General features: G+C 42.5%; 1 protein-coding gene across 1 annotated transcript; it reads right to left on the minus strand.

Annotated features, from left to right (window-relative positions):
* Nucleotides 1-6,351: 6,351 nt before the first annotated feature.
* Nucleotides 6,352-8,219, minus strand: LOC121053560. Its single transcript, XM_040521012.1, has one exon. The coding sequence runs from the start codon at nucleotides 7,829-7,831 to the stop codon at nucleotides 6,524-6,526; it is 1,308 nt and encodes a 435-aa protein (XP_040376946.1). The 5' UTR covers nucleotides 7,832-8,219; the 3' UTR covers nucleotides 6,352-6,523.
* Nucleotides 8,220-14,168: the final 5,949 nt, after the last annotated feature.

Raw genomic sequence — 14,168 nt, forward strand, 5'->3', positions numbered from 1 at the left:
TAAGTTCACGGCTTCAGACATAGGGAGTATTGGACTGATCAGGTACTACCTACATATTTACACGTTTCGGTATAGAATTCTGATTATGTTAGCATTCATTTAAGTTACATTTCCATGTTCCAAATACATATGACAGCCACTAACGCAGTCAGTAGTCACTAACTATATACAAGCATGGAGCTCTGGCGTCTTGCTTCTTAATGAAGTCAAAATGAATTTCTTTATCAGCTATTCCAATTTTTATGACACTTTCTTGTCTGACTTGAAGTTTTACAATGGTATGCAATTTTGTTAAACATTAAAATGAAGGACTTTTTTTCCAACGAAAGATATACCATAGTTCTTTCTCGATGTTATCTGCTGATAGTAAGAGGTAAGATTGCTCTTGGAGATGTTGTTTTGCTGATAGTAAAGAGGTAAGTTTGCTCTTGGGGATGTTTTTCTGGCTTTTTCCTTTTTACCCTGAAACTGCTGTTTGATTGTTTCTGTTCACGCTTTTAGGCAAGAAGGGCACATGGGTGATGGGTCTATCCTGCTTGTACTGCTGCTATAGCAACGCATCAATTGGCATCAGGTACACATGTAATATTCTGCAAGGCTACAACCACAGCTACATGGCTGCATCGTCTTGATCTGCTGTTACTACTACATTGCAACAAAACAGTACTCGTTCGGGGGGACCATTCCTTTGGTCAATACCACACTCCCAAATAAATATGGTCGCTGCATGTGAGACTGCATCTGAGCTCACTGGCCGGAGAATCCTAAAGCATTTTCTATTGATTGTTAGCCCAGGGCAATGCGAAGATGAGGATAAAAAAGAAAGGTCCATATGGCGATGGGCACTCCTACCGTGCATGTTCCCCTCAAGCAACCCCTTCAATAACTGTGCCCTGATCTATCTTAACTTCCCCCCTCTTGAACCACAGGTTAGCTTGATCTGGTCACCTCTCCATCTGTACAATGCAAGCAAGGCATTCCCTTCCTCTGCTCTCGAGGCTCTTATGCAGTTATACTACACACACATGGCCGTGTGTTGACGTACAACGATGGATTCTTGCATGGTGACAAAAACTGGGACTGAGCCAGGTGCGTGCTACGCTACGGCGTGCTCGGCCTATCAGCATTCGCCTTTGGTTCACTCGAGGATAAAAACAACCAGCTACTTTTGCTCTGTGCATTTCCACCCAGTTGGAGACGAAAACTGGAGTATTATCCAGGGGGGCTCGGAGCACCACCCACCTGCAATCCCGCGCGAGCTGTGACAAGCTTCGCACACATGACCCCACGGCCCTACTACTACTACCCTTGCAGTTGCAGCCAAGGGAGGAGGAGGAGAAGGTGACACTAGAGGACAGTCGACGACACGGGTGAGTGGCGTGTCAATCGCCGGGCGACCGGCTGCCGTCCCAGTGACCAACACGACACGATGCACGCACGCACGCAAGGCAAACGACGGGGAGGGCTCGCTGGCCGGGCCGCGCCTGCCTCGGCGTCCAGAAGCCAACACGGGAGGGGGACGGGCCGTGCGGCAGTCCGTGCCTGTGCGGCGGCACACGCGGATCGGCAAGCAAATGATTGATGACACGGTGCCCGGGGTGGTGGATTCGTTCGGGAAACTAGCAGCGGGGGAAATAATTGTGGTGCGACTGGTCATGGCAGGCACGGCACGGACGCGAACGTGTTTGCAAGTGCAAGGTTGGATGATCCCCCAGCGTTGTGTTAGCAACAACAATGATGGGGGGTCGTGCCGTGCGGTTTGGCTGGTCAAAGGCCTCAAAGCTGGCGCAGCCTGTGTACGTGGGGTGTGCTACTACTACGTGACAAATAGTAGCAGCAGCTGCTCCCGCCTCCCGTCCATGTCCATCCATCCGTTTCTTCGCTCGAGCTCCAGGCTGGGGTTGGAACGGGGGGGAGGAGGCTCGGAATCGGGAAGAATCTGAGCTGCACGCACGGCGGATGAGGTGGTGAGTGAGCTTCCCGATGGAGGCAGCAAAGACCGGTTTTCTTTCTCCCTTGGCAGTGGCTTCAAAAGCCACACCAGCTTGTCCTCCTGCTGTCGACCTGTCCGCCTCGCGAAAATCTAAAATGCACCAGTAATCAGGATTTTTGGGGGCTAGTCGTAGTTTCTGCCTGAGACTGAGACTGTGCTACAGAGTCAGGCTGTTTAAGAGCAACTTTAATAATAATCTCACTTTTCATTTTTATGTGTCCAACGTTTGACCATTCATTTTGTTTGAAATTTTTTACGATTAATATTTTTATTATTACTAGATGATAAAATATGAATAGTACTTTATACGTGACTAATGTTTTTAGGTTTTTGCACAATTTTTTTAAATAAGACGAATGGTCAAACGTTTGATACGGAAAAACGAAAAATGAGGTTATTATGGTACAAAGGTAGTAGTATACTGCCTTCGTCTGAAATAAGATCGTTTTTTAATTTTTTTGATACAATATTTTGACTATTCGTCTTATTTGAAATTTTTTGTGATTAATATTTTTATTCTTACTACTGCCTCTGTCCCATAATAACTTCATTTTTCGTTTTTCTGTGTCCAACGTTTGACCATTCGTCTTATTTGAAAAATTTATAAAAAACTTTAAAAAAAATTAGTCATGGATAAAGTACTATTTATGTTTTATCTAGTAAGAATAAAAATATTAATCACAAAAAAAATTTAAATAAGACAAAGAGTCAAAATATTATATAAAAAACTAAAAATGATCTTATTTTGGGACGGAGGTAGCAGATAATAAAACATAAATAGTACTTTATACGTAAATAATTTTTTTAAGTTTTTTATAATTTTTTAAATAAAACGAATGATCAAACGTTGAACATGGAAAAACGAAAATGAAGTTATTATGGGACGGAGGTAGTAGCCAACTAGTGCCTCTAATTTATCTATAGTCAATTTATACAATAGTTGTCTACAAAACATCAATACATAGTCACATATGTCGTACACATATAGTGTCTTAGAGCTCGTACTATAGCTACCTATAAATTAGTAGCACACTCTCTTCTCTCCCTTGTTATCTCTTTAAATATGTTTATAGTTAGCTTATACTCTACTATTGTATCTGCTATAAGAGTAAGTATAATAGCAAATGTTTATATGGAGGAAAAAGAAGATGAGAGAGAAGAAACGGGATGTAAGTTTATAGTCAGCTCGGTTACAAAAGAACCAAGAACTATGAGAGTAACATGTGGGTTCCATATTAATGATCATGAATGAGTAAAAAAAACTAAGTTTTATAGCTAACTTGTTGATTATATTATTAGTCTTTGCTTTAATGGCGTGGCCGTCGTTGTTTCCACCTGGCGGCCTGGATCAGCTCGACTGCTCGCTGCTGAGCTGCAGCTTCCATCAGTCGATATGATGGTCTCCATTAATCACATCATGTATTTTTGAGAAACATGGACTTATTTATAGTCCATGCCACATTGGATATTTAAATACAAATTAAATATAGATTAATTATAAAACTCATTCTATAACCTTGAACTAATTCGTAAGACGAATCTATTGAGCCCAATTAATCCATAATTAGCTTATGTCATGCTACTATAAATATTTGTTAATTATGAATTAATTAGACTTAAAAAATTCGTCTTGTGGATTAACTCTCATTTATGAAATTAGTTTTTTTATTAGTCTATATTTAATACTTTAAATTAGTGTCTAAACATTCGATGTGACATGTAAAATTTTAGCCCCATCTAAACACCCCTTAAAGCAGGTGCAATAGCAGACTATAAGTCAGCTATAAAAATATTTTAAGGAGATAAGAGAGTAGAGAGAAGAACAGTGAGCTACAGATTTGTAGCTAGCTGTGGCATGGACTCCAAGACATAATATGTGTATGATAGGTGAAACATGCTAGTATATGTTTTATATGTAGTTATTGTATGAATTGACTATTAGATTGGTTAGATGAATTAGAGCTAGTAGTTGGCTATACTATTGAACTTGCTCTTAAGCTACGTTCGGCAGCTGGATTAGTAACAAACGTGAAAAACGTGGTAATAGATTAATAGATTATTAATTAATTATTAACTATAAAAAATAGAAAAATAGATTAATCTGATTTTTTTAAGTAACTTTCCTACATAAAATTTTCATAAAAAATGCACCGTTTAGTTCGGGATACGTGCGCATGAAAAACGAGTGTATCGAGTAGGCAAAACGGGCCTTACTCCGTCCTACTAAAATAATGTTATTCTTACACATATCTGTGTCATTTAAACACATCATAAACATTTTTCTATTTAGTTTTCTTATTTGTGTTTTCTTCTCAAACATTCACGTTTTTTCTATTATTTCTTGTTTTTCGTAGTTTGAGAATGAATCAAATCTCATCTTATATGGTTGTTTTTTTTGACGGAGAAAGTATTTTCTTAATTTTTATGCCTAACTCCATAAATGTTTATATCCTAGACCGGGAAAGTAGTAAGCTGCAAAAGTGACCACCGGAGGTCCGGAGCCATATGGCTACTATCTGCAAACAAATTAACTGCACGCCATTGCCGGCACCTATGCATCATGCTTTGCACCGGAGGAGCAAACGGTTGTGTAGTAGTAGTAGTAGTAGTAGTAGATGAGTCATCCTCAATCATCAATGGCGATCGAGGCTTGATGAGCTTGAGACGACGGGAGGGAGGAGCGGAAAAGGAAGCGTGGAACGAGAACGGGACAAAGGGGAGCATATCTGCTGCATATGCATCGGGCCCGTCGCGGCAGCGGCGGCCAGAGCGCCATCACGTGCCCACCCCCAACCCAACCCGGCAACCCCAGCGAAGCTCATGGCAATGGACTACTACTACTGCTACCCCCTCCCGCTGCAAGTACTACTACCAGTCGGCATCCGGCCAGGACGGTCTCGCCGTTGATCCATCCATCGATGCCAACGCTGTGCGCCGATGCTCCGATCCAGCTCCAGCCTCATCTCATCATAGCACACAGCTGAGTGAGTGAGTGATTAAGTTAATTATTCGACTGATCTGTCGTTGCCTCCGTCTCTGAGACGTGCCACGTCGCGATCAAACACGAAATATCGTCACCTCCATTGCAAAATTGCAACTGCAAAGGCATAAACAACCACAACAACAAAAAGAAAAAAAGAAACACTGAGGGCGTTGGGTTGGCTCGCCGAGACAAGATCCGTGAAAGCAGTTTGGTGTGTGTAACGGTGTACTGGTATTCAGGTACTCAGGGAGGGCCCCTTTCGAAGAATGATAAGCCAGTGATACCGCACGCGACCCCATGGAGCCCAGCCATGGGGATGGGGCGTGCCCGTGCAACGTGCATGCATGCAATGCAATGCAATGCACGCATGGACGACGACGACGAGGCCAACGATTGGAATTGAATTGAATTCGGACTTGTAGCAGCAGTAGTTAGAAGAAAGGTCGCTCTCTCTCCTCTCGGAACAGTCCACTGCGGCGTCCCATGTCTCGTCGGCGTCTCGTCGTCGTCGTGGTCGTCGTGATGCACAGTGCCCAGCTAGCTGCCATGGCCAGCCACACACACAGCGACACCGATACAGGTGTCTCCATGTACGTGTCTACAGTGTTTCTGGCCTTGGTCGCTTTGCCTGACTGACCCGACCGTGCTGCGGACCGAGATGGTGAAGCCCTTCTTTTTCACCGCGACCAATGACCCAATTACACGTACTCATCTTTCGCCATCGTCGTCGTCGTCAGACACTGCACCTTTCCCGGTCACCTTTCGTTATTACCGGGTCGCCGTCATCGTCGCCCGTCCACCGGCAGCAGCAGCAGCAGCGGTGTCGCCATGGCGTGGCCGGCAGCGGGCGGCCTTGAGGTTCGTGCTGGCTCAGCGAGAAAGCTGCAGCGGGCGGCGCCAGGTCAGGGTCACGGGCTGCGTTTGCAGCGTGGCGCGGGGGCGGGGGAGGGGGGGCGGCCCGTGTTATTGCGGTTGCCAACGCGTGGTCAAACTGTGCTTGTACTTGCAGGTAGGGTTTGCGTTAAGCTGGCCACCTACTGAACTGACAAAATGGTCACACTGTCACCGATGGCCCCCTCCCTGCCTGGCAGTAACAATTCTTGGCCGGGTTCATCCTTCCGGTTCTTCCATCCCCCCAACTACCCACCCAAGAATGGTGTAGTAAAGTTAATGGTGAACTTAAAAACGGATGGTTGAACTTGGACACATCAATGACTCGAGTTGAATGGCACACTGAGGTTTGCGATTTTGCACACGTACAAATCTGAAAAATCTGATGGAAATGGGGTCTTTTTTCGGTGGATTATTACTCGGCATTGAGCTACGAAATGGATGGCGATTTTGAGAAACGAATCGAATAGATTTGACAGCAAAATCAACCCGGAATCCACAGCACATTTCATCCTATGAGCAGTTTGTTCGATCTTGAAATTACAGACGAGGGAACGCGAAAGAAAGAAAAGAAGGCGGCAAATGAGGAAATGTATACGGCTCGAGAAGAGGCGGGAAGAGAGGGGGGTAATTAACCGGCCGCGCCGCGCGTCTTTTTAATCCGTCCCCGCCGCCGCCGTCGACGACGGTGGCACCGGCGATGATATGGACAATGCCGCCGCCGGCGTGCTGCCGTTGCTGTGCGCGACCACGTGGCTGGAAGGAACGACCGTGATGGTCTTCGTGGAGGTGGTGGAGCTCGTCGGCCTCAGCGCTCTCATTGGGCTGGCCAGCGCCGCCCACGCCCAGCTCCGGTGGCTCCGGCCGCCCGACTTCCTCGCGCCGCCACCGGATGCGGCCGCGCCCTCCGCCGCGGAGAGCCAGTAGGAGGGCGTGGGGCCCATGCCGCCGAAGAACCCGGCGCACTTGATCCGGTGCTGGTGATGGTACACGTCGTCGTCGTCTTCGTCATCGTCGCCGTCGCCGCCGCCGCCCAGGTGGCCGAGCGCGCGCATCTTGTTGGGCTTGGGCTCGCGCTGGGACTCGACGCGCCGGAGCGTGCAGTCGCCGAAGCCGTTGGAGATGCGCTCCAGGAAATCGCCGGAGAAGCTGCGGCTGCCGCACCCGACGGAGCGCGACCGAGCCACCTTCCGCCCGAACGACGAGGACGAGGACACCTGGCTCGGGCTCTCCGGCTCGCCGATGGCCTCGAGCCTCCGCCCCGACACCGACGACGTCGCCGCCCGCGGCTGCTGCTGTTCGTGCGCGCCCGGAGCGGAGGCACCCCTGGAGGCCCACGCCGCCGACGCCACGGACACCGACTTCCTCCTCGCGGCGGCGCCACCGTTGGTGTACGATGTGGAGGTGGCGGCCTGGTGCATGTACGGCGACGAGGAAGAGAGGTAGAAGAAGGACCAGAAGCTCTTCTTCCGCGGGCTCTCGGCCGTCACGGACGACGCCGACGACGAGTAGTGCTCCTCGGGCCGCGGCGCCACCGACTTGCTTCGCTTGAGCCCACCGCCAGCCAGAGCCACCGACGCAGAGGAAGACGAGGACGACGAAGACGAGAAAGTCTTCTTCCTGCTGAAAGGGATCAGCCTCCGCGAGGCCGCCGAGGAGTGGAGCGGCGGCGGGGGGTCCGCCGACGAGCGGCGGAACGACGGCGGCGACGACGGCGAGGCGGAAGGCGGAGGGTGGCCGCCGAGGAGGAAGAACGGGCTGGACTTGGACGAGGACACCAGCCTCCCCAGCTTCTCCTGCAGGCAGAAGGCGCATATCCCTCCACCCGCCACCGCCGCCGCCGCCGCGCCAGGCCGGTATGGATGCTCGGGGCAGTACTGAATCCCATCGAGCCCCGCCACCGCCCCCTGGCCGCCGTCCTGATCCTCCACTCCCCCCGCCGCCTCACTCACCTTCTCCCCCATCCCTCCCTCTCTCTCTCTTCCTTCTTAGCCGGAACACGCCACCAATGTACCCGCCTCAGGATCTAGCTCACCTCGTAGACCAGCTAGATGATCTCCGGGCGACGTGACTGATTTGCCTCCGCCACTGGACCCTTCTCCTGTTCTTGATCCCTCTACTGCACGAGCAGCAGCAGCGACGACGCGGACGAACAAGCCAAGAACTCTTCGAAGAGGAGGAGGAGAGACAGAGATGGCTAGGCTCAGTAGCAGCAGCAGCCTAGAGTACCACCGCTGCACGGAGAGAGAGCGCGCTCTGCGCGGAGGAAGAGGAGGAGGTGGTGGTGGTGCGTGCTTGGCTGTGTCTGCGCGGCGCTGCGCTGCGGCCAGCGGCTAGCTTTACTCTGATTTAGCGCCATTTCTGCGACTTTTTTTCGATTTCTCCATGGGCTGCTGCGAAAACGAGGCCCGAGCCGGGAGGGCCACGTGGGGGCCGACCTCTTTGCACGCAGCGGGATGCGTGTATGCTTATACGTATACGCCTGCACGTACTCATACACCCGTACGTACGGTGGGCCCCGTATGCCATGGGCTCCACGTCCCAGACACCAATCAGTCAGAGGAAAAAAAGAATTCTACGAGAGGAGTTGAGGATTTCGCGAGGTGGCTGGGATAGTGGGATGCCTGGGCAGTGTGGTTTTTTTTTTTCTTTTCCTCTTCGTGATCGTGGTTGACCGATGACATTTTCTGAAGAAAAATATCAGAAAAGGTTCTTTTCTCCCCCGGTGAATGGGGATCCCATCGCCGCACAACACATGCATGCCAACCCATCCCCACAATGCACGGTTAAAACGTACCCGGTACCTATATCAGTTCTACCATGTTTCTCTATTTTTAAAAAATTCTCACTCTAAGACCCTGTGCACATGTATTTGAAATGACAAATAGTAAAAATTTTGGTGGTAAAAGTTTTGACATTATATTTTGCAAGTTGGTGTTTAGATGTTTAGAGGCATACAAAAGTTGCTATTTTTTTTCAAAAGTGAGAGGTGGTCCGTGTCCCTATGTATTTTTTGGCGAAATTTACTAGTCCACACTACCAAATGTTAAATGCAAAATTATCATTTTCTTACCCTAGTGTTTAGATCCATTTTACCAAAAATGCTTCAAAATGACAAAAGTTGTCATTTTCTTATCCCAATGTTTAGGATCTAAACAAGGCCTAATTACTCTATTTTTTAAAAGATCTCCGACGTGTGTTGTTTTACATCTCCAGACTCCTGTTGCTATTGATAATTTTAAACTTGTGAAGATTGTTTTAAAAATAATTAAATATAAGCATATTATTTTTCCATATATAATATTATAGATTAGGAACGCTTATATCGGTAACAATAATATAGGTTAAAAGTCTTATTGGTTAGCATATATGATTTGCATTAGGATGAACCATGAATGACTTGATTTCGTATTGTACTAAATTGATAAAATAATTTTTTAATGACTTGATTTTAATGAAGATAAGAAGATGTATCATGCCATGTGTCATCAGAGAATAAATTTGCTCAACCCGACAAGCTTCTTCTACATAATCTGGACATGCTTAGTTATTTATTAGTGATATATGTCTTCTCATATACTAATATGAATTTTTAAAGATTGTTGATTACTTCCTTTATTTCATAATATAAGGCACGGCCACTAACTTAAGGATCAAAGAGTTATAACTACATTCTCATTTAGATTATCTAGGTGCATGTATGCATGCATATAATATAATGTGGTTGGATGTTTTGACGATAAAAAATATGCTAGTTAATGTATACTTATATGCACACTTATATTATTGGAGAAAGAAAAAGTGACTATGCCATATATTATGGAGGGACTACTTAAGTACTACTTATGTTTCCTAAATTAACTATTTTTTAAAATCGATAGGTTTACCATTATGTTTTACTGTCTAATGAATTACATATAGTGCAAAGATTGTTGTTTTATTTTCAAAGATATTTACTATCTCAGATGTATTTTTTACTTGATTTATTGATTGTGTTTTGTACTGTATTTAGTTTGTATTCATATAATATCTCCATCTCATATTTATTTTAAATATACATCTGCCATTGGTAATCATTTCTATATTTAGTGAGAAAATTAAATGGATAATAGTTGTGATAAGTTGAAATGACTATGTAGGTGAAGAAATAGTTTTTACTCAAACGAATGGTGAGTGGTACAAATAGCATTATTTTATAACGGAAGAAGTATATCTTAACAGCCGAATGTTAGTCTATTTTAGAATAAAACATAAAAATAATTGTATTTTGGAATGTGCGGAGTAGTCTCAACGTAAAATTGAAGATGGATCGGTCCGAAGCATTCGATATGTTTTGTATATATTTATGAATAAACTCACATTTTATATTTGTAAAATCACTCCTTTAGATTCACGGTAATATTCAATGAATATGTAATAATGTAGGGGGCATAGTTCTACCTATCGCCTTATTTGTGATAGAAATAACAAACCTATGGCAGAATACTCACTCCGGTTTCAAATGTTTTCGTGGATTTTTTTTAAATTACATTTATCGTTAAGACTATCAATGTAAAAGTTCCACCAAATATATTTATTGATGCATCGACCACGTGTCTTCATCTTATAAGCACAAATTAAAAAATTATTTGAAAGCCCCACAAAGACCATAACAATACCACAACAAATAGTTCGTACAAGATTACAAGTAGAAGTGAAAATATTTGTGACCTCCGTACATGTTCTTTTGGTAATTGTGACTGGAAAGTTATTTTACTCCTTCTCCGTTCCAAAACAAATCAATCTTTCGGTTTCCATGTCCAACGTTTGTTCATCCGTCTTATTTAAATTTTTTAAAAAAAATTTAAAAAAAGTCACACGTAAAGTACTATTCATTATTTATCATTTAATAAAAATAAAAATATTAATCATAAAATTTGTGAAATATTGGTTTGTTTTGGGGAGGACGGAGTAGTTCTTACCGGATCGAAACTTAATTGCAACCAGCAAATGGAATAACAAGTGTTAGTTACTCTCGCCACCCTTGATTTTTCATCCGAGCGATTGTTGTAGGCTTGTATTGTCCATATTAAGAAGACAAAACAATGAACTTATGTAGACTAAGATAAGATAAAACCATGCCCATTATCAAGATTTTAACTTTCGCTAGAAACGACGAGAGATGGCAGCACATCTAAATAAACGGGCCATGCATGTTCGTCGTCTAGCATAACAGTATTTGCAACTAGTACACTGATCCTCTAATTTTTTTTATTTAACGTCATTAACATTTGAATATGTATTTAACCATTTATCTTATCTAAACTTTACGAACATATAAAACTATAAATTATTCTTAAAGGCTCTTTAGTGATAAATTAAATTAAAACAACTAATAATTATAAAAAAAATATTTTTTAATGAAACATGTAATTAAATGTTGGATCAAAAAGGTAACTTTACCGAATAAAAAAAGGCCGAAGGAATAATAGTAAGAAAAACAAAAACAAGGTGAGAGTGCAAATGTACAATGTGTCAATAGAGTATTCAATAATGCTGCGGCATACGTACGTGCAGCACAGGCCAAGGTCGATCCAGCAGGCACACGGAGCTGCAGAGACGACTCTTCTATACCTCCACTTGGTTTCCAGCCTTCTGCGGCCCGCAGCTCCACGCCGTGCATGTTCCTGGGAAGAGGTTGATAACGTTACTCTCCGTACATGTTTCATAAGATATCATATATATATTAAATATAATATCATATCAGTAAAATTTCTAATTTGATAAGATCATTAAATGATAGGGTATTATAAGATGAGAGAGGAGTTTCATCTCATAAAATTTATTTGGCTCAGTTAACTAGTTTACATTATTGATAACTGTGTCATAAAACTATACATTGAGACTACGTATACCTATACCCGTGTCTGCATCTGTGCATGTGACAATTAGTGTTGTTAATTACTCCAACGGATAGGTGCAGGAGCCTCGGTTTATCCTACTAAATACTAATACTTTTCTTGTCCAGTCCGGACAGGTTTTTATTTTCCGGCCTATGCTGCGGTAGCTTCTTCGCATTTGCACCGTGCAATGCCGCCGGTTCACGTGTGTAGGTCTAGTTGGCCGTGGAAAATTGTTGTTGCTGTGGCAGCACAGAGAAATTTAACTTTTTGCCGCTCTTGCGAGTGGCTAAAACTGATTTGTCACTCGCTATTTATAATATATAGATTTTTATGAGTCTATGATATGTGAGTCCAATAATAAATCTATTATAAATATTTTTAATATAGGTAAAAAGTTAAATGCCCCAACAGCATAATATCCTTTCTCTTTTATGCATTTACTCTTAACAACAGAGTCATCCGTCCTTTCTTCCATCCCTACCATTAATTAGCATCAGAAAAGATTTGTCTTCGTCTTTTATTCTTACTCCATTTGTCGAGTCCCTCTCGAACTTGACTTGATATATCACGGTAAGTTGATTTAATCTTTTATTTTAATCCATTCGTCGAGTTCACCTCCAATTATATAGATGTGGCTTAGTGATATACTTCTTCTGTTTTAATATAGATATTTATGATGATATTTGACCTTTTTTTATAGGACTATGAATCTAAATAAAAACGATGTTTAGACCAGGTTCCCTTTACCGTTTTTCCCGCGAAAACCGCGGTACCGCGCTCCCGCGGATTTCGCAAGGTAACCGTAAAAATCGCAAAAAACCACAACGAATTTGAAAACAAAAAATTTGAATTCAAAACCGCGCGATGACTACGGTTACCGCGCGGTAACTGCAGTAAGTACGAGCTGAAACGGCGCATGAGAGCGGCGGAAACCGTGGTTTCCCGCGTGGTTTTTACAGCCGAAACCGCGGTTACCGCGAGAAAACCGTAGGTATGTGTCAAATAAAAAAACATTAAAAAATATTTTAAAATACATGGAAAAAAGAAAAATATTTTGTGAATATATTTATGAGTTGTGACATAGGAAAATACAACATGTTTTAGGGAAAACAAGAAAATTTTCATATGACCTTTTCTAAATTCCTGGTATTGCAACATACAAACATACATTGTCATATTACTCATATCACCTTTCACCAAATAATTCACACCGATAACAAGTAACAATTTCATTTTGATTGATGTGTCACAACTATACCTACTACCAATTATTACTAACGTGCACGTATAATTTTTCTCCATACATATTTTTCATATATCCATCGTTGTATATTTGTATTTCAACATTATGTACCTAATGTCTAGTGTAAATTAATAATCACTTAACAACAAAATATTCTTAACCATCTTCCTATGAAATATTATTTGCAATAGGATATTTTTTTAATTTTGTTTCTTAAAATTCTCGTTTATGATTTTTAATTATGCCAGAAATATATTTTTTTCATAAATTTCTTTGACAAAACTATATTATATATCAATATATACAACATCTATTTTTTTATTAAATTTTTTTAATTTTTTTAAATCTTTTCAAATTTAAACTCGGTTACCGCGGCTTACCGAAACCGTGCCTCACGGAGGGCACGGTAACCGCAGCAGCCCACAGAGCCAGATAGGTAGTAGGCCGATTGTATCAGGCCCGTTAGGACCTAGTACTAGCTTATTTTATGGGCCAACAGCCCAATAGACTGACATGATATGTTCCTTCGCACTCGCACAGGAGGCGTGCGTAACGATCTATGACCGGGCCGAATAATGTAAATCTGCATACGAGCCCTTCATAGATACTACCTCCGTGGCTCCGTCCATAAATTATAAATTATGTTATTGATTTTTTTATACATGTATAACCATTCGTCTTATTTAAAAAATTAAAATTATTAATTATTGTTATACTATTTTATTTATTGTTGAGTATATTTTTATGCATATATATATAGCTTTACATATTTTAAATTTTTTTTAATAAGACGAATGTTCAAACGTGTATAAAAAATTAACGGCGTCAAACATTTAGGGCGGAGGGATTACTAATAATCCCAAATAAGTTAATCCAAAAATGCTTTTGAACCCGAGTCGCTCAACTTTTCGGGAGAGCCCAAAAAAAAAGTACTCAACTTTTAAGGTCTATTTAGAATGTAAGAGTTTTTAGTATGTTCATGTAGATATGATGTACCACCTCCAGGTTGATTATTTTCATTGTTTCAGACAACGATATGGTCTTCAAAAATATATTTAACTATAATTTTATACTAAATAAATTTAAAACAAACAAATATTTAGTTTTATTAAAATACTTATTAGGAAACACTAAACATGTTGTCTTAGAGATTTCAAACTAAATATATACTTGTAT

This window comes from Oryza brachyantha, chromosome 2, assembly GCF_000231095.2.
Source record: "Oryza brachyantha chromosome 2, ObraRS2, whole genome shotgun sequence".
Lineage (NCBI taxonomy): Eukaryota > Viridiplantae > Streptophyta > Magnoliopsida > Poales > Poaceae > Oryza > Oryza brachyantha.

Excerpts from the sequence above, each read along its gene's own strand:
- LOC121053560 (XM_040521012.1), bottom strand. The coding sequence starts at position 7,831 with ATGGGGGAGAAGGTGAGTGAGGCGGCGGGGGGAGTGGAGGATCAGGAC.